General features: G+C 40.7%; 1 protein-coding gene across 7 annotated transcripts in view; it reads left to right on the top strand.

Moving 5' to 3' along the window:
* Positions 1–22,044, top strand: part of GLIS1 (GLIS family zinc finger 1) — a 179,053-nt gene that overhangs the window by 145,934 nt on the left and 11,075 nt on the right. For 5 of the 7 annotated variants that reach the window (XM_090146690.1, XM_090146692.1, XM_031602818.2 and 2 more), the window contains exons 6-7: positions 119–251; positions 7,741–7,885. In XM_090146690.1, coding sequence (XP_090002816.1) covers positions 119–251; positions 7,741–7,885 — 278 coding nt within the window. Of the gene's footprint in view, positions 1–118; positions 252–7,740; positions 7,886–8,999; positions 9,074–22,044 lie in introns of all 7 variants that reach the window. The other 2 variants (XM_090146696.1, XM_090146691.1) reach the window with 2 other exon arrangements.

Genomic DNA, 22,044 nt, shown 5'->3' with positions numbered 1-22,044 from the left:
AATGACATTGTGTTCCTTTCTTCTGTATGTAATCTTTAAGCAAGGAGACATATGAATTTAATTAGAATTCGTTTGATTTACTTTGAAATAAAATGTTTGTTTTATCCTCCTCTTGTAGCTAAATTCATGCACTGATATCGAACAGGATGTACTCAGTGAGTGCTTAGCTATACAACAGCTCCACACATCTTCACAACACATTTTGGATGGGAAATGTGGTAGATCTGTAGGTCATCATGACTTAATCACAGGTAAGAATATTTTGAATAAGTATGATGCTAAATGTCATATAATACAGAGAGTTTAAAACACTGAAGTTTCTGGGTCTGATTTGCCAGAATGGAAGATAAAAGGAAAAAAAAAAAAAAGAAGAAGAAGAAAATGAAATAATTTTGTGAGTTCTTTGCCTGGATTTTTTCTTTTTTTTTAAGAGCTAGTCAGACAAAGAGCTCTGGTTAATTTGATGGGAGGAGGGCAGCAGCACTGCTGAAATTCAGGCTCTAGCCATTTCTTCTTTAAAGTTTGCCTTGGCTTCAGCAGATGCAGGTGCATAAGCTTTGCTAAAGCCAAATAAATATTCTAGCAAAGATAAAGGCAGCAGTAAGGTTTTCCATTCACAATGTCTGTGCTCTTAAGAGCCACAGAAAAGGTGATGAGACTGTGCAGGATCATGCACGGTGTGCTTATAATGAACAATATGGTGACATACAAATGGAGCAAAAGCTTGAATTTAAAATGTCAAACATTTTGACTGTGTTTTCTGAAAAGGCACCCATATTACTTCCACTGATTGTTGATCAGAGCAGAGAGCTCTTCACTCTCAAATCTCTCCTTGTCCATGCAACTATTGACCTCTTTTCCTAGTTTTTATATTTCTTTTACCCTTGGCTCCAGCAACGCTATGTATCAGTGAGCTGCAAAGCCAGCATATTTCTTTAAAAGGTATTTTACTTGATTCATTTTTGCACATGCAAATTTCAGATGATGGTCAGTGAGAAGAATAGGCACAGAGATCTTTCTTTGTCTGACTTGGTGGGACAGTCTGAAACTTCTCCAACTCTGTAATATCCATTTGTGGATGAGGGTAACCAGTAGCATACCTGACTTCCAGATCAGTCCATTCATAAGATTTTTAAACCATCCTTCTAGCATTTTCTTGTGTCATTCTCTGTCATGTTGCAGACACATCCCATTATATTCAGATCTGCTTTTGAATGGCAGATGTGTATGGGATGAATTTATTGCAGTGTTTTTTATCTAATTGTTTGAATGGTCTGAAGAGAATTTCCAGGGGGAAAAAAAAAAGCAGTAGATATTGACTTTTAATTCTATAATTGTTTAAGTAGAAATGCATAGTAAAGCCAGGTTTGGACAGACTGATTTCATAATTAGTTAATGATTTTGAGTTAGCAGTGTGTACTCTGGTATACTCCATGATATGTCTAAGCATGGTGGATAGTTTGCAGTCTTTTTGAAAGCAATACTTTCTAACTTTGTCAATATTAGAAAACATTTAATGTTACAAAATTTGAGAAAAAAAAATCATAAAATGTTTTCAGCTTAGAGCTAAGTTAATATATCTTGATGTAGGATGCGTTTATCCTATTTCAGATCCACTGTGGAGTAAAGTCTTGACTTAGTAATATTAATACATATGTTTAAATTGATTCATTGACTTAGTACGAGCTTTCCAGACAAACCTCACCTTGTTCCTGCTGAGATTTAAAGAAAACCAGTGGTAAGCTGGGATTAGAAAATAAGAATGCCAGGTGCTAGTTCCCCTGCACCAAGGGATGACCTGGTGGTCTTTATTAATGTGTTTTGTGTGGTAAGAGCAAAGTGCTGCTTTACTACAATTATTTAGCAACAACCTTCTGCTTTTTTTCTTGGTTGTTAAAAAAGTAACAATAACAAAATTATCCTGCCTGACATCTCCTACTCCCCTTTCCAGTTTAAATTGCACTAAGAGGTCAGAATGTACCTGGTGAGCAGAATGGGGCAGGAAGGGAAATGACCCATCATGCGAGCATCGTTCCCCTGGGAGTCCTCACTCACAGTTCATATATGGCTCCTCAGAAAGTTGTAGGAGGTTGGAGGGACATGGGGGGATTATTTCAATTCTCTGGCTTTGCCATCTGCACCCTTGAAGATGTGTGAGGGAAACACATGGCCTCTGCTCTCCAACCCCAACAGTCCAGCCTCCTGCTTCCAAGCAGGACAGGCAAGACAGACAACACTGTCCTCAGACCAAGGTGCAGTTTTGCCTCAGGAAAAGCCTCTGATTTCAAATGGTCACAGTGATACAAAAGAAAAGCTCTTAGTGTACAGATAAACAGCCCAGCCTTAGCTGGCTCAGTGTCAGTTCTGAGAAAATCTTCTTGAAAGTAAGAATTTTATCAGTCAGTAATAATGTTTTTCTCCAATATGATTTCTTTGCTGATTGTATCAAGATGTCACCAGGATGTTGTAAGAGAAACCTAGGAAATCTTTCTGGATATTTCCGCCTGGTCACCCCATAAGAGATCCCATCACATGCACAGTATGGAGAAGTGCCAGGGAGAATAAATCAAGATTTGAAACATTTCTTTACAGAAGTTACTTCGTATTATGTGTGGTATAATTCCATAGACAAAACTGGTCCTCTGTCACTGTTCAGGGCTAACAAGCTAAGGTGCTGATCTCAAGAGATTTAAAACAAAAGGACATCCCTGCTGCTGCCTAAATATATATCCCTGCTCTTTCATATAAGCAGAGGTAATATTTCTGGACAAAGCAGCTATAATACTATATATAGAATATATATGGGTGAATACTGTTTATGATGTTCTCTTAATTCCACTTGAAAATATGAAAATGTTCATGGTTTGAACTTTTTTTCCCCAAAGAAACCACATTATTAATGTGCAGAGCTCTGGGCTTTAGGGATCACTTGGATTCCTGGAGAGTTTCAGTTTTGTCTCTTTCCAAGTTGAAGCACATTTTAAATATGTCAGGGATGAAAGCCAATCACAGGAAAAAGAAATATATAAAAAACTCCCATTCCCCTGTGTCAAACTTCAAAGGAGGTTTGTGCTTAAGACTGGGTAAGACGGTGAGCAAAGGAATATTTAGCAGTCAGAGAAAACCCATTGTTTGCTGAGACCTTCCTCTTTTTTTCCTCTTTATATCTACGTTGCTTCATGGCTGCACACGTTTAGCTCCAGCAGCACCCAAGTGCTGCTATCACACTCTCTACAAAGCAAGTTACCTCTGTTAGGTAATCCCATGCAGGCATTTTCTCTGGGCATGCCTGGTCTGTTATTGTTTATTCTGGTCTCTCCTAGCATAAAGCTGAAAAAAAAAAATCCTTCTAGTCACAGATGCTCAGAGTACCATTTTGGCAACAGATGTTAAGGTTAAAGGCCAAGCCATTTAAAATACTGATTGATGGCACATATTTATAAGCTGAGATGGTCAATGCGTGAAGAGGCCCAAGATGCACAGTTCTGAACAGGGCTGCACTTGCAGGAACAGTCATAGCAGCTCCGAAGGCTTCTGTGTGACTTCAGGTTCTAAGAATATTATATCACTGCTGGACAAATGGGAAAAGAAACTGGAAAAAAAAGAGAATTTTTTTTAATGTATTAAAAATGATACTGGAACAGCAACTGCTCTTTTCCCTTGACTTCTTCCATTGCAAAGACAATCACAGCAGCAAAGGAAATGCAGCACTGCACCCTCATATCAGCAGATACCTCTTGCTTCCTTAAAGAAGGCTGTTCACTCTCACTCTTTCCTGATAAACTGCCACTATTCCCTTGTAGATGCACTGACTGCTGGTCACATGCAGGTAGTCACAGGATCGCAGGCATAGCAGCAGCTCAAAATTTTGAGTGTCTTAATTCTGGAATAAAAGTATGCATATTGATACTCAGACAGCCCAAATGAGGTCTAGTAGCAGAAGAAATTGCTCAAGCCTCGTGCTTAGTATAGTACATCCTACATCCTTCCCAGTGCCTATGAGCAGAGGGTTTGTCTCTCTAAAGGAAGTTAATATTCTGTTAGAATGCCCTGCTTTTGCACTGTGTAAAATCAATTAGTTTTAACTTCAAATAAGTACCAGTTCAGTTTTTAGTGACTCAGTAGAAATGACTAATGTCTTACTGCAGTTCACGTGGAATCTCATAGAAAAACTCATCTTCCATAGCTTGTGTCACATGTCTTAGAAGTACTCTTAATTATGGGAAGGCACCCCCTGCAAGCAAAGCAAAGAAACAATAGGGTTGATTTTTTTGTTTGTGTCTTTTGGCTTTCACAGGATCACAGAATAGCCTGTGTTGGAAGGGACCTCAAGGATCATGAATCTCCAACCCCTCTGCCACAGGCAGGGCCACCAACCTCCTGATGTAATACAAGACCAGGCTGCTCAGGGCCCCATCCAATCTGGCCTTGAACACCTCCAGGGACGGGGCATCCACAACCTCCCTGGGCAGCTGTTCCAGTGCCTCACCACTCTCTCTGTAAAGAATTTCCCCCTGACCTCCAACCTAAATCTCCCTTCCCTCAGCTTAAAACCATTTCCCCTTGTCCTGCTGTCACTCACCCTTTCAAAGAGTTGATTCCCTCCTGTTTGTAGGCTCCCTTTTGGTATTGAAATGCTGCAATGAGGTCACCCTGCAGCCTTCTTTTCTCCAGGTTGAACAAGCCCAGCTTCCTCAGCCTGTCTTCATAGGAAAGGTGCTCCAGTCCCCTGATCATCTTCATAAGCTTTCCCACTATCCAGCAGCTTCAGAGGCAGACAGAGCTCTGATCTGAGTGGAAAACTGCAGTCTCAGAGCTTCCTTCCTGAGCCGAGAGCACACATCACAGTGTCTGGTGCGAGAGCAGCCCTGCAGCTCCCTGTGTTCATCTCCCTAGCCCTGCACCTAAGGGATAGGAGCTTTGCAAATCATTGCTCTGGATTTAGGCTCATTTCCTTAGGGAGGGAGACTTGTGTATTTGTTTTGCTTGCCTCTGTCCATATGTGTTTTGGTCCCCTTCCCTGTATATTTTTTTTTTAATCCATTAGCCAAGCTCAATCACATTTGACAAATGCTTCAGAGATAATTGCGTTCTAATGAGTTTCATGAGTTGTGGAAGCTACATACCAGAGAGTGGCTCCCAAAATTAGTGTTTCTCTGCAGGGGAGACAGGCAGGGCTCAGCTGGGCCGTATGCTGCTTGGCAGCAACTGGCACACACGTAATGTCACATTCATTAAAGTGTCCCCGTGGATACAGGGATGGCTGGATTGATCCTGACACGCTCCAGGTTAGGTGGCAGTAGGCTACCATGCTGCAGGGGTGGGCTATGAGGGCAAGAGAGCTGGTGGCCCTGCAGTAAGGCAGCACGAGGGTCAGGGAGATGTGAGAGCAAGAGACACCACGCATCAAACCAAGCTCGAGTGCAGTGTTGTGGTGAATAAAGGTGTAGGAGAAGGAAAACTCACTGATGAACTAGTCCCACAAACCTCAGTAAGCATGCATCAAGCAAGGGCCTTTTCCACAGCTAGTGACAGAATCACAGAATTGCCAGGGTTGGAAGGGACCTCAAGGATCATGAATCTCCAACCCCCCTGCCACACGCAGGGCCACCAACCATTCCACCTAATGCTAGACCAGACTGCCCAGGGCCCCATCCAACCTGGCCTTGAACACCTCCAGGGACGGGGCATCCACAACCTCTCTGGGCAGCCTGTTCCAGTACCTCACCACTCTCTCCGTAAAGAATTTCCCCCTGACCTCCAACCCAAATCTCCCTTCCCTCAGCTTAAAACCATTTCCCCTTGTCCTGCTGTCACTCACCCTTTCAAAGAGTTGATTCCCTCCTGTTTGTAGGCTCCCTTTAGGTACTGAAAAGCTGCAATGAGGTCACCCCGCAGCCTTCTTTTCTCCAGACTGAACAAGCCCAGCTCCCTCAGCCTGTCCTCATAGGGGAGGTGCTCCAGTCCCCTGATCATCTTCGTAAAGAAGATGTGTGAGCATCAAGTGAAAATATGGATAAACTCAGGGTAGATGGAATAAGCCATGCTTTAAATAGGCTTTAAAAGAAGGTCTAATACTAGATTGAGTATGGGGTGTCCACTCTGGAAGTTCCCCAGCTGGTGAGGCATGACAGAAACGCAGGGTGACAGGAACTCTGGTTTCATATTATTTTCTCATGGGTTGGGTTTGAGTGCATGGGATCATGCAGGGCACAGCTCATGGACACAAGGATGCATGGGGTGTTCTTATTAAAATTTTCTTGCTTCTCTAGGGGGCCTTGCTGGCTGTGGTTTTCTTGTCCTCATAAAAATAATAACTGAACAGTAGCTAACAGTCAGGTACTTTGGTGCTTTGTCTTCTTCACTCACTCTAGGCAAATAATGGAAACAGTCCTCAGTAGCTGGGACAGTAAAGAATAGGTCTTTGAGATCACTTAAACATTCATCAACTGTTCATTGGTGGGATTGTAAGACAAAAAAAATGAATATGTTTACTGGCTGCAATGCTATTGAAATTTATCTTTTGAGAGTTTTTGAGCTTTTGGGGTGAGCTTTGAACAGGAAGCACTAAAGCTATCTAAAGTCTATTATCCTTAGCACAAACCTTCTTAGAATCACCAGTTTCCTCCAAGCTGTGCTGCCAATATACCTGAAAGGCGTGGGGAGATGCAGTCCAAGTGTGAAGTGACAGTACATCTGAGTCACGGTGGTACCTGCCAAGCCTGGGAATAAATGTGTGAACAACAAAGATTTGTGGGAACGTACAGTATTATAAAATGGTCTGAAACCACCAGCAGAATAATGGAATTCTCACAGTGTAGCATTCTAGCTACTGACTTACTGTTTTCAGATTGACAAATAAATCCTAGCATCACCTGGGAACATCTGACTTCTTAAAACTCCTTCTGTCTGGTTTTCAGTGCACAAAGCAAGTTGTTTTCACTGGCTGGCTGACAAATGTTCTGTCTAGTGGGAGACAGAGATGATGTGGTTCATTCTCATACTTTTGGATCTGTCAACAGCTGAGGACTCATTGTTCATGAGAGGTTTTTGACTCATCTGAAAGCCCTGACAAAGGTGGTTAGAATCTGGCCTTAGTGGTTCTACTCTTCAGTCACACAGAAACAGATGCTGACATTCAGCCATTGCTTATCCACCCAGAGAGCTGTCACACATTCCCTGTGGCTCCAGATTTTCCTGTTGTTTTCTGCTTGTTACATGTCATTCAGAGGGTTTGGGACGAGTGCCATCCAGAGCCCTGCCAGTAAAGCAGGACACGTCAAAGCATAGCTGACTCAAAGCCCTCTTCCTGAATGTATTACTCTGCACACAGTGAGCAAACTAGGAAAGGTGAATGCTACAGGAAGAAAAAAGGCAAATAAAATAGCTCTTATAGAATGCACGAGGACTGACATGCTGTAGCTGGACACTGTGGAAGCTGGCAAACCTCATCTGTCCCCACAACCCTCAGAGTACAATGTCAGCAGATGTTCTAGTCCTTCTGTGTGCATGTACCTACCACAGTGAGCAAACCTCTGTGAAGCACGTGGTGTAAACTTAGAAAATAGCCTAAGTACTGCCAATGTGGATGAAGTAACTTCTGCCACTGCCCCAGCAGAAGTGTGCTGTTCTATGCATGTGTCAAGGCGGGCGTGGGGAAAATGAAGGAGTCAGGAACTTACTTAGATGCTCCTTTCCTTGCTTATTTTATCTTGCAACCTGATGTATGTTTGTTCACAGGCATGTACAGTGGTTCCAGCGCTAACCATAATGGTCCCTCACCAGGTATACTGCCTCATGACATCCCTTCAAGACATCATCCTCTTGACTCTGCCCTTTCCAGTCCACATCACCATCAGTCATCATTGGAGAGTGCCAGGGAAGGGTATGTGTTGTGAAACATGCTTGGCTTCTGTCTGTCTAATTAATTGTTTATTATAATTTGCATGGATGCTACTTGAATGAAAAATACTGACCAAAAGTAAGCTATGTCATTTGTTTTAGAATCATAAAAAATTTAATTTGAAAGGGACTTTAAAAGCTCATCTCATCCATCCTCCAAGCAAAGCAGGAGGAACTTTGATATTGCTATCAGGCTACTCAGGTCCTTGTTTTTGTCTTCAAGAAGATACAGAGGTTTCTTTTCTTCATAGAGTGAAATTGCACTTAATGTTTTTTATAATTCTTCCTCAGTGACTTCTTGGAGATTTGGATAAGTGCAGAGGACAGCTAACATGAAAGTTTTCAAATGGTAAAAAAGCAAGCTATGACTCACTTGGAATAAAGCAGTATTTACCTTTGTAAAACTTCATTTGTGTCAGGATGGCAGGCTTTCTCAGTTCCTTGCACTCTGTTAGGACTTTCTGTAATACACCTTTCAGCTGCAAGCATTGACCAGTGAGACCTTAATCAAGGAAGGATATATTATCACATCAATTATATAGATTGCATTGCTACTTTATGTCATATTTCTACACTGTTATTTTTTTGAGGATCTCAAAACATCAACAGTAACATCTGCAATCCACAAAATTCTGCTCTCATCCTAGAAGCTTCTATGGTGCCTACAGTGAAACAGAACAAATATAAAACATGTACTCTTTTCTTCCAAGCACTTTGGACAGGGAAGGTACTCTGATTTTGCTTTAGTGATGGGAACCTGAGACACTGAGAGATCGTAAGACTTTTTTTTTTAGGTAATAGGTTGAGGTTCTTTAGTAAAGCCAGCAATGGAGCATGGATTTTTTCAGTCTTTGTTCAGTGACTGTCTCATCCCTTCTTCTATACGGGGAAAAGAAAGCCCAGAAAGATTTTAATCATTGTTTTTTAATCAATGGACAGAAGGCAGAATAAAGAGCAGTGCCACTGAGGAAAATAGGAACAAGCTACTACATTTCTTTTTATGAATTATCTAAAAGGTTACTCAAGGTGTTTGTGCTCAACAGCTCTTTCTCCCTACCTCCCACTCATGTTCCTGATTTTTTATTTCTTGTTGACAGTTTCATGCCTATGGCAGAGAGGTGGCCAACAGAAGGCACTGAGCACAGTGGAATTTAGGTGGAAGTTTCAGCAAGTAAGTGAGAGGTGTTCTGTAGCACAGAGGGCAGTGAGTGCAAACAGGAGGAATGGAGAGTGAGTCCAAAATGAAGATAGTCCACAAGATGCCTTTGCTTGCAACATAGGACTGATTGAGCCCAGGGAACCAGAATGCTTTCCTCTCACTGCTCCCCAGTGCACTGCTTAGCTGTTTCCTTCTTTGAGTTGATTCTAGGATAGGGTTTTTAGGGGAGGTTTAGGGGAGGTAAGGCAGCAAATCCCAACAGAGAGTGAAATAAACTAAGGATACACGTTATAAGGTGTATAGTCAATGAATATAAAGATGCTATAATTATGAAATAAACAAGAGAGTTCAGCAAAGCAGATTACAATACCAAAAAGAGAATAGATAGAGTACTTACCCTTGTCCTAGGCACACTGCAAAAGTCCAGAGGAGGGATCTCTAGAAGTGATCCATCCCTGCTGGTAGTCAGCTCTTAAATGGGTCTAGGAGAGGTGCAGCCAGACTCCACCCCTTCCTGCAGCACAGGTGAATTGCCTTCACCTGTGCTCCCATGGCTGACTCATTGCTCGCTTCAGGTGATCAATCAGAAGTTCAGGCTGTGATTCAGCAGCTCCCATACAGAAGGTTATCACCAAAGTGGATTTGTTTCTAAAGCACTTCACCTTTTGGTACTGCTAATAAGAAAGAAAAGCAACAGTTTAACCAGAATGGTGGTAGCAGTCAGCTGTGCAGTTTGAGGGGCCAAAAGCTCCCAGGTGAGTTCTCTCTCACCCCTCATGTTTCCTCTGAATGAGCACAGCACTTCCCTTCAGCACTCAATGTGCTGAGTGAACTGAGTTTCTCACTGAGCTCTTCCAGACATTTTGATCATTTGCTTAGGCCAAAGCTTCCATCAGAATGGTCTCTGCTGTTTTCAGTTTTAGTGGAATAAGTACTCTTTCTTGGAGAAGATGTCACAGCTGATTTATTATCTTAGTGCTTATATAGTTAAGTAATGCAAAGTCTTTGCAGAAACACCATAGTTAATATCCTATGACAAAATATCAGACTGAGATGAAAATAAATTTCTAATGACCAACCAAACTTCAGGAAGTGGAGACTGGGAGGTATTCTTAAATAGTGATTTTAAAACAAGCTGTTTATTTTCATAACATAACAACTTGGAATTTTTCAGGATCTCAAATAACATTTTCTAAATTGGAATAATCTGCATTCAGCATTGTCATACCCCGTCCCAGTCCCTTGCTGTATGTGAATTATTTATGCTTACATTTGCAATGACTGCCAAAATCAAGCCCATACATGACATGTTAATCGCCAGTACGGGAAGCTTAGTTTGAACTAATAGTCTTTGAATTTCATTTAGCACAGTTTTGTGTGAAGCATTCATTAATTCAAGTAGGAAAAATCACTTGATAATCTAATATTTTGAGCCACTGAATTCTAGAACTGTTATACCTTTGCCAGTTCATAGCACTAAGCCATTACTCATATAAATTAGACAGTTTACAATAGGAAAGAAACACCTAACACTACCTTTCTTCATGTGAACTGCTCTGGCTTTCTGGCACACATGTAACGTTTTGCCTCATTTGTCAGCTGTCTCAGCATTCATCTGTAAGTAAATGCAAAGAATTTCTATACTGTGAATCAGTATGATGACAAGGCTGGATTGCATAGTTCAAGTCTGTGGAATGAACCAAATGATTACTATCAAGAAATCTAATTACTGAGTCATCAAATATGTAAGATGCCAAAATCTACACAGGGCAGGGTACAAATAGTGTACTCAAGTTTGACAGAAGATTTAGAATTTTCTTTGAAGGCTTTTTATTTTTTTCAATTACCAAAATAGAAGCTGTATGCTGTACTGTCCGTTGCCAAAGTCAACACCATGTGCAGCAGTCAATTTTCCCAAATGGTTTACTAAGACATTTAAATAGTTTGACAAAATTATCTAATGCACTTGAAAATGTTCTAACAAAATCTGACTTCATTACCAAATGTATTTATACTGGCATTATACAATACAGAGAATATGTTTTCAAATTCTAGTATAAAGTGTGTGCTAGACCAAATAATTTTACTTTAACTTATATTGCTATTAATTGAAACGAAATGCTTTGGCATCCAGAAAACAGGTTTGTCATGATCCAGGTTGAAATACATATTTATTTTTTATTTCAGGTAGCAAAATGTTACGTTTGCATTTCTTGTAGCATGTGCCACATATAATTGATTTCATTTTGCCCATTGCAAAAGTAGCCCATTTTGATTTGTAGCAATATGAAGATGGAAACACAGCTTTTGGTATTAAGTCCTATGTGAGTGTTGCACTTGGCTTTCTCTCTGCTATTTTTTTGCCAGTATGACCCACATCATCTAAAAAATATACTTAGTTGCATTTATAAATTTGAGTTTAAAATATTTACTGTGATAAATGATCAGTTTAAATGAAACCGATCTGACTAAAGCTAAATGAGTTTAAGTGGTGGCACAAAGTTAGGGATTTGCACCAACTGAGCTTAGCAGCCTAACAAGGTCACTTTGTGGGATCTGAACACAGTCCCTCTATATGTGACCGTGAGGCCTTCAGTCACTTGCGTCGCTTATAACAGCACTTATGTTCTCCAGAGAAGTTGGGGATACTGACAAATAAGACCTTTACCAAAAAGGTGATGTGTCTCCAAGGAAAAAGAAAGTGAAACTTTCTTTTATATAGACTGCTGTGGTAAGTTAGGTCATTTCTTCTTTGTAAACACAACAGTAACTGAAAAACCAGTGAGATTAAGGCATTTGTGATGTCCATAGGTGATGATTAATGAGAACTTTGAATCCAGTCTTATAATTATTGTGAGTTTAATATCAAGGGTTAAGTATCCAAAGTTAGATGAAAGATACAACTCTCTTTTATCCAGGCTTCTCACCAGCTAACTGCAACCAGTTCAATGCTCCAGACTCCCCAGAAGAGCCACTTACCCACACAAAATCACAAGAAACAGGACTTAAGACCAATCAGATGAAAAGAGACATTTTAATCGGGGTACTTAAACATCAGAATTTTTGTTTGCTTGCTTGTTAGCACCTGTTAATTCAAATACCACAGAAATACTTCACCGTAAAGAGATCTCTGTTAAAGGTTTAGTCCTTAATTTCCCTTTAACTTAAAGTAAAACAAGGTACACAGAGCCTCCCTTTTTGCTCAATGAGGGAACACCAGATTCAAAATTCCTCATATTTTTAAGGTTGAGAAAAGTATGCAAGACTAAATCTTGTGTGCTAGGTTTTCATTTGTACTGTCACGTTGTACTTTGGCAACAAGAAGGGTGTAAGCCAGAACCTACCCACATTTCAGTCCCATAAGTTACATTGCCAGGAGCCTCCATTTTAAATCAGAACCTGGTCCCTGCCCCTGCTCTTTGAGCTAGGAGGTGACCTCCTCCAGCACCCCAACCTCTGCCCTGTTGCCCTGTGTTCAAGTCCAGCTTTGAGGGTCTCTTGCTCTTTGAGGGTATGCTGGCAGGCATACTAGGGGGTCTCATGGGTGCCTTCTCATTAGATAGAATGGGACTCAAATTGTGGCTATGAGTTTCACTGTCGTCTGCAAGCAGTTCATCTTCTGCCAATGTTTGTATCTCAGATGAGATTTAAGAAATTGCTCCAAACCAGTAAAAGACTCCTTTCAATAGGTACGTAAATTCCTTGATCTGCCAGAATCCATGGCCAGACCTGAAAATACACATGTACCTAATTCTCATTACCTTCAGTGATGATTGCATGTCTTCACTACTTATGGCTGAATTTCAAGTTTGTGAGCGCATATACATAAAGTGAGGAGGAATTGCTTGAATCTTTGTATGAAACAAACTTTTACTCTAGAAGTACTCAGGAGAACTGAATACCTACACAGTTTTTATAACAGTTCCTAGTTCCAAAGAGATGCATCATTCATTCACTGTGGATTCCTCTGGAGAATACTTTTCACTTATAATAGAATACACAAGTCAGTGTTTTAGACTTTCTTTCAAAAGCACTAAAACCAATAACAAGAAACAGATATTTCTGACAGCTGAAAACATTTTCAATGGAGGAAGCCAAGAACCCATCATAATTTATCTCAGTGTTATAGGCCTGAGCACGCAAAAGGGGCATCAGTACATCTGTCCAAAGAAAGAACAATGTACAGGTGCGGAGCTGAGGTTCATGTAACAAAGAAAATCAGTAATTAAAAGCATCTGGTTTCAAATCCCAAGTAATTTATCTCATTGTAGAAAATGTGATCAGAATTCATTTATAATCATGTCCAGATAGACTTTTATAGTTTTTTCCCCCTTAAAGCAAAATTAGCAGAAGAATAGACTGATTCCAACAATACAGCAGTAACTTAGGGCTTGATCACGGGGTAAAATATTGTTTGGCCATCAGCAGAAATTGGTGGACATGTATTTCATTTTTGTTTCTAATAGGGCTGGATTGACATACATTAGAGAGCCTTACCCCAAAAGTGAGCACTAACTATGATCACAGTCACAGAATGGCTGAGGCTGACAGGGACCTCTCAGTCTATCTGGTCCAACCCCTGCTTAAGCAGGATGCCCAGGCCCACACCCAGCAGCTTTGCAAGGCATCAGAGAGCCCCCCACATCATCTCTGGGCAGCTTGTGCCAGAGCTCCATACCTGCAGAGCACTGGTGTGCTTCCTGGTGTTCAGGTGGAACCTCCTGTGTCCCACTTTGTGCCCGTCGCCTCTTGCCTGGCACTGGGCACTACTGACAGGAGCCTGGCTCTGTTCTCTTTGCCCTCTCCCTTCATATATGTATGAACATTGGTAAGATCTCCCCTTGTGACTGCCCAGAAGAGATCCTCTGAGTAGAACTATCTTAGTGTAAGATTAAAGACAGTTACAAGAGTAGGAGGGAGTTTAAATGAATTGGTCAGAGCAAATCAAGAAACATTTAAAATGCATTTAACCACAGCTCATCTGTATTGATTTTAGCTATTACTGGTTTTCATCTGCAGGTAGATCATTTGCTTAACACCTGTGAAGCTGATTTTTTTTTCCTTTTGGTTTTCTAAGCAGAACTTCTCCAGTTAGGTGTAAGTTACATATACTAAACAATTTGTCGTGGTGTAACAAGTCATTCTGTTAGTTATCTCCCACTGTTCAGTATACTGCCTTTTGCAGTGTAAACTTGGAGAAAGCAGCATGAGGAACCTGTAAAGAATGTATGTACACCTGGAAGTGTCTTGCTGCATACTTGCCAAAGAATAAGGACCTTAAATGACTAAAATAAGACAGAGAAGTCAAGTGCACAGTACATATAGATATCTGTGTTTGATTGCATGTCTTTCTGATTTACTTCCTGGCAATCATTTGAACCTAAGGCTGTGCTTTTTATCTAAAGATGTTTTGATATTACTTAAAGCATGCTAATATGTATTACTTCCGTAATATATTTTCCTGCCAGATTGTTAGAATAAGATTTCAAATTCCCATTAGGTCAAGCGGCTTCCACTGAATTCCACTGATTCATCAGCTTCTTTTCAAGGAAAATTACCAAATGAAAGCTAATAAATAAAAATGTCTTTTAGATTGACACAGTTCCAATAGCAATCACCAAGATTTAACTGCTCTGCAGAAAGTACATATCAGGTGAGAGGTGTAGGAATATTAATTTAACATAAAAAAGTCCTTGTTTGCATAGATGTGTGTCTCTTCATGTAGATAGTGAAGCGGGTTACAAAACGCTGAGTTATGTTGTACCCCCAGCTATGAGACTTGTGCACGTATTTGTTAGAAGGATTGCGAGTGTTTCAGTAAGTCACTCTGAACCCAAAGAGAAGGCCTTTAAGAGTACCAGGAAAGGACTCCTTTGGGTTCTCTATCATTTTCATTCTGAAGCTGTTTTCATATCACTGTTGACTGGTATTATTACTTTAAAGCAACTAAATGACTTAAATGACTTAAATCATGTTAAGAGCTCCTTTGGATAGTGTTCCCCATAATGTTTGTGAAACCCCTCTTACTCTGAGTATAGAATCATAGAATCATAGAATCACCAAGGTTGGAAAAGATCTAAAAGATCATCCAGTCCAACCATTCACTTATTACCAATAGCTCCCACTAAACCATGTCCCTCAACACCACATCCAGTCTTTCCTTGAACACCCCCAGGGTCGGTGACTCCACCACTTCCCTGGGCAGTGTGAGTATGCTCACATATTCAGTTGTTGACACAGCCTAGGGAGAGGGTGAGTGAAGATGCGGAACTGGATTAAAGTAATCCATTGATTCTATGATTCTATAATAAAACAGGAGGCATTACTTTTGGAGAAGCCTTCATAGTATCATAGAATCCTAGAATGGCCTGGGTTGGAAAGGACCACAATGATCATCTAGTGTCAAATCTCCCTGCTATGTGCAGGGTCACCAACCAGCAGACCAGGCTGCCCAGAGCCACATCCAGCCTGGCCTTGGATGCCTCCAGGGATGGGGCATCCACAGCCTCCTTGGGCAACCTGCCTCAGCACACCAGTAGTTCATACTTACCTAGAAGCTAGGAAGGGGCTGGCATTTCCTTAGTCCTACTTTAAGATGTTACACCTGGAGGTACACACACTGTGTTAGCAGCAGAGCCAGGAGTAGAGGCCAAGCCTCCCAATAGCAGGCATTGGGTCAAGCTAGCTACAGCAAGAAAACAGAAAACAAGATCATGGTGTTCTATCTTGCAGTCATAGAACAGAGACTGAGTATCATACAGGCTAACAACTTGTTTGCTCACCGTTTATAGAAAAGGGTAATAAAATGCAGTGATGCCCAGCAAGGTGCTTTTCAATGAAGGATTTATTATATATCAGGGAGAGAGGGGAAGAGGAGAAAGGAAGAAAGAAAGAGAAAGAAAAGATTCCTTGCATTCCAGAAACGTAGCCAGAGGCACCTGGCAGTGATTAGTGCAAAGGTTCACCAAACTTCAGATAGAGTCCATCTTAAAAAAAAAAAAGAAAGAAAGAAAAAAGAAAAAAAAAAAAGTGAACAGTGTAACTGTTTCCTGAGCATGTGCTGACAGAAATTCCCCTAGGGCAAGACCCAGAACAGAAACACGTGGCAAGAGATTGGGCGCTATCCAGAGACCAGATTAGCAGAGCTTTACACATCATTTTTAATATTATGGGAAGAGATGAAAATCAGTGTTAGCTTTTTTTTTTTTTTTTTTTTTTTCATTTGAAAAAATAATTTCCTAGTCCTGGAACTCAATTGGACTTTCTCACAATATAAGTGGCTGTAATGCTTGGGGAGAGAATTTATGAATGGAATGGTTAGCATGCTGGATTTTATGGCAGAACCTGGTTCCATGGAAACATCTCAGATTTTGTAGCTAGCTGCAGTATGCTGCAGGTAACTTATGCCAAAATACAGAGCTTCTCTTCTTAGTGCTTTTCATACTATTGCTTTATTATATACTTTCCTTTTAAAAACTCTTAAATTCTAGGTAGTGGGATGTGTCAATATGGTATGCATGAGAGCTGTGTTACAGTATGGTCTTAAACCCCAAAATATATTAAAAGTTATTAGAGATAAAGGACAGATGTTTTTCAGTCTGGATTTGGTCCTTTTTTCACTGAAGTCAATGGGATATGGGTTGAGGTTGTTTGTCTTGCTTAGGAATCTGCCAATCAAGCCATCGTGTCATAAAAAAAAAACAACAAAAAACAGACAGTTTTCATATTTGCAACATCCTCATCTCAGATATTTCTATTTTGTGGTTTTACTTCTTTCAGTTATTATTCAAGAATCTTAGAATTATTTTCATTATTTTTCAATTTTCAATTCAATTCAAGCATTTTCTGCTTAAACGTACTGTGTGTGGGTTTTGGCACTTAAGACAGGATGAACCAGATGATGAAAGAATTCCTCTTAAAACAGCTCTAAATCTGGCTTTACAATTTCTTACTCTGTTAATTTGTCCAGGAACAGTTACTGAACAGACTAGCAAAAGTGAAATATAAAACTGTTTCTTACTCAGACTAAGTAGTGTGGATGAATATAGAGAGCATACATTTCCATCTTGACACAAAGGTCACAAAAATCCATGTCCATATGCATTTATTGTGGGTTCCTTTTTTTTCAAGATTATTGGAACATGACATTTTGTATGCATTGTGAAAATACACGATTTTTTGTGCACCACGGTCTACTAGGAGAAACCAGAACTGGAGGCAGGATAAGTAAACATAAAGCAAATTAACAGTACTTGTAGCCTACAGAGTGTCTTTGTAGAGATTGCTGCTAACTCACAGCATTCCTACATAGTTCCTTCACATACATCTTTCTTATAATTTAATCTTAACATTTATAATAAAAATATGTAATGTTAAAAACAGTCAAGAAAATCAAAATCTTACTGAGACTTCTGTTTGAGATTCTTAAAGACCTGAGCTTTTTAAGATGAGAGGATATAGATGAATATCTTCTATATTTTGGCTTTTAATTTAACAAAATCCATCTGTTAAGATTGAGGTTTCTGTGTTTCCACTGCTGTGAGTGGCAAATGCTTTGCAGCAGAGGTGAGGAAGTGGCTCGTGGTCTGTGTCTACCATTCGTGTTAGTGACTCTTCATGGATAGTTTCTCATCAGACTTCAAGAGCTTACTTAAGAAGGGCCATGAAATCAAGTAATTTAAGATAATGTTTAAGACAGTACAGAAATGTTTGCAGCATCATAGACGAGGTATGTTATCAACTCAGGATCAGTTCTTCCAATACTATTCTGTCAGTTCTGTGGATGGTGGTATTACAAAAACAACATTTTTCTGCTTAGTCTTTTTACTTAATTGTCTACTGATGCATCCTCAGGAGAGGAATGCACTAGACTTGCAATTCCATCTGAAATCATAGGTCCCTCAAGACTAGCATTATGTCTTCAGCGCCATCCTACACATGGTGCTTCAAAGGGAATCTGAAAAAACCCACCATACCTGGTCAATCATGTGAAGTTGTATGATGAGTGAAGAGTGAGAATTCCTCTCTGATTTCTTGGGCGATCAGTTTACATCCTGAAGCACAAGATTTGATTACCCCTTGCTTAGCATGGAAATGTTGGTTTTGGCCATTAAATTATTCAGCCCGTTTTTAAAACACTTATCTCGTCTGTTTGATTCTGTGACTTCCTGTGGCTATGACTGCCACAGGCCAGAGCATGCTGCGTGAGCAAAATGCTCCTTTTGTTTGAAACTGACCTGCCTCTGCCAGTGGTGAATGCCCTGTCACTCCTGTGTCCTCAGCAGGCTGAGAGGAGGCTGGCTCCTCTGCTTTGCCACTGCATTCTCAAAAACTGTGTTTCAAGTTCACTTCTTTCAGTGCCACACTTACAGCTTAGGCAATTTTACTTGCTGAGAAACCTCTCTTTTACTATTCCAGTATTCTTGAGCTGCTTTTAACTCCTACAGTGATTAATACATCAAAACTGAAAGCAGCTCTTCTGTATTCGGTGTTGGTGCATAGTACCTCTAATTTCTCCAAATTTGGTTTCATTTTGCATCCTGCTGTCCACATTCTGAGTATATTCAGATCTGTTTTGAGTTTCCTGCAAGCACCTGAGTAGCTTGTCAGGAGAGGGAAGTATTTTCAGTCAACAGTCACCAGTTCTCCCTTGCTTTATCCAGATCACAAGTAAACATTCTCCTTAGCACCTCCCTTCGGACCAATCCCAGCAGCATGCAACATGAGCCTCTTGAGCCACAATGTTACCAGTTATTTGTAATTGTTAAGCAGCAGCACTTTTGTCTGTGATGCATGAAGTACTGAAGATGCAGTTTTGGTACCATGGGGACCCATAGAAGTTAGAGGAGAATGGGAGGTAAGGAGGCAAATGCTTCCAGGTTTTGGACAGTGTATCCTCCAGATAAGGGTGTTTACCATATAAAACAAAGCTTGAGACAGGTATTCATCACAGGTGCTACTTCCAGATTAGGAGGATTTCTGGGTGCTGCACCACAGTCCTGACTGCCATACAGAAACACACCCAGAGAGAAACACAAATACAGCAGAGGTTTCCAGCCTACGGATTCCTGTGAATCCACAAGCTGTTCCTAAGAGACACACAAGATACTGAGAAGCACCTACTATCATTAGGTCCAAAGTCACCAAAAGTCTTGAGATGAAAAGACTTTCTTACTTGTACCATGTATGACATCCAGGAACGTTTTTTAGCAACAGCAATTCCATCAGTAGGCAACTGAAAATCTGCTGGATCAGAGAGGAAATCCAGCTAGGAACTTCATTAGTGTCTATACTGGGAAATGGATAGGAATAAGGTAAGAGCATGATTAACATGTTACCCTTCCCATAAAGGACAGAGTGGAACAATAAAAGCCTTGCAGTGTTTTGATTTGTTACTTGAGATAATGAAAGTGTTTTATCATCAAGCATCCTTATAAAAAGGTGGAAGGTATTGACAGTCCAACTAGATCAGCAGTGTAAGCAAGCTGTAAGAACTGTCCATCTTAGCTTTGTCAGTAGTGTTATTGAGATAGGAAAAAGATGCATCTTCTCAGACAGAAAGATTCAGGACAGTTAGGAGCCCTTAAATTTAATGAATTAAGGAAGGATTTTTTTTTCATGTATGTGTATTTATCTATAAGCTGCCAATATAACTATATATAGGCACAGATATATATTAAAAGGCCCCAAAAGGACCTGCAGACTTATTGAGTTATGCAAGTTACAATTAAAATAAAATATATGGCATATATTTATTATTAATATACAAACCAAAGCAAACTGTGATTGTAGTACAGCATTAACAGGAAATGTACAAGCTATTAGTTACTGAAACATATGCTTGAGCTACTGCCTTGGAATTTTTAATGTATCCAGCTGAGTTTCTGGCTTAAATAGTTCAGTGTTTCCCCTTCCATACGAAAGGCATCTCCTTTTAAGCAATTTAATTTGTATCAGGAATGATTCTGCCTATCCTTTAACAACCTGAGTTATCACAGCAACATGATTAGACAAACATTTAGGACAGGATTAAAGGCAGGGCACTGGTGGCTGGACAGTTAGTTGATGAAAAACTCTCCTTGAGTCTGCCAGAGTACATGTGCACACAGAGAACAATATTTTAGTGGCCAGCTTGAGCTGTTGGCATTGTGATGGCTTTTTAAGAAGGCAAATTCCCATATTGGCCACTTATACTAATACAGATTTTTCTGCTGAGCAGTGCTCTTTCCCAGCTAAAAACTGTTCCCTAACTTATGGAGAACATGAAATTCCCTACATGGGAGAGACTGAGGAGAAAGCAGTAGATTTCATGGTTACCTGCTCAAACTGCATGAAACTCTTCACACAGAGAAGGCAGAAAGTTGAGCATTACACAGAGCTCTCAGGATTTCAGCCCAAGCTGCTGCACTGCAAGTTACTAGGATACTGGCTGCCTGCAGGCAGCAATGTTTGCTGAGCCCCAGCACCGTGCAGGCAAAGCAAGTGGAAGCAGGGAGCTGGCAGCACAGCTTGCCTGGCTGGAGCAGAGCCCCACACCTCCTCACCCTGCTGCCTCCTGGCAAGGCGCTGGTGTGCCTCCCTCCTGCTCCCAACAAGCCATTGCAAAGCTTTGAGGCACAAACCCTGGCAAAACCACTGAGCTCATACACAGGAAAAACAAGAATGCGAAAGAATGAGTGGGGACAAGCACTGCTTTAAAATATAATCACAACAGCCATTCAATTCATCTCACAGGGTTAAGATTTAAATAACTTTTTGGAAGAGTGAAACGGGGAAGCTGGGGTTTTCAGAATTCCCACAGCTAGACAACTTAAAGGTACTGTTTTTGCTGTGCAACATATTTGCACAGAATTTAAAAATGCAATTTCCCCACCGTGCAAACAAAGCATTCAATACAGAGCAGCCAGGCAGGCCTGCATGGGGCTGCATCTCCAGCAGTGGCCAGCACAAGGCATTCCCAGAGCAGGCTCAGGAAACCCAATGCAGGCAGTCGCAGAGTGCTTGCTCACCAAAACTATTTTCCTCCCTCATTCAGAGTGGTTTCTGGCTCGTCCAGCCTTGGAGTCTTCAGTACATCTTTTGTTTCTCTTTAAAAAGTGTGTGTGGTCATTATCCATATAAATGTCACTATCATGATCTCTTTTAGCTGTTATCCTTCCAAAGAAAACAACTGCAATCTTTTAATCTCCTTTCAGATAGAAGTATTTCCTGGCTTCTGCTAGCATTTCTGGCATGTCGAGAACAATGTCTCCATGTGCCATTTGAATGGGCTGGTGACCGTTCTGTCACTTGTGGTCATGCTTTGCCAGCACTCCCTGGCAGCATTGGATGAAACTGTAACAAAGCTTTTCTGCAGGTTCCAGCAGATAAAGGCAGCCCCATCTGCATGCAGTCCTCACCACTGACACAAGTTTGAGAGAATTTGTGGAAGATCCCTCATGTAGCTGGGCAGCACGACAGATAGTTTTGTTTAATTGTTTCTCCACTGAGTCATCTGAGGAAAAACTACGGCTACGTGGGAGCTGATCTTTGCATTTAGCTGCAAACAAACTCGATATTTTCCCCAGGGCACCTGATCCTCAGCAGAGGATCCAGAGAGCACTTTCAGCCTGGGACCTGATGAGGGCACAGCTGACCTTGCACTGCCTGCCCTGCTGCAGCCCCACTCCCCATTCCTGCTGTGTCTGCAGTCCGAGCTTTTCGTAGTTTTTTGCTGCAGAGCTCTTCTTAATATGAACCTGAAACAAAAACAAGCAAACAAAAAAAAACCCCACAGACTAATAAGATTTTATTTGCATATTGGCTTTATAATTCTGCTTCAGTTATCTATACGCGTTGCTGACCTCTGCTTATGAGGATTATGTTTCTCACAAAAGGTTTGTTATCCAGTCCTTAGATATTTGGCTTGAAAATGTCTTAATCCATTTAACAATACTTGCTTATTTCTTCAGTTTAGTTTGGGGAAATTTGATCTCTCTGCAGTC

This window comes from Phasianus colchicus, chromosome 9 (genome assembly GCF_987193195.1).
Source record: "Phasianus colchicus chromosome 9, bPhaCol1.hap1.1, whole genome shotgun sequence".
NCBI lineage: Eukaryota > Metazoa > Chordata > Aves > Galliformes > Phasianidae > Phasianus > Phasianus colchicus.
This window is presented reverse-complemented; position numbering and strand designations above follow the sequence as displayed.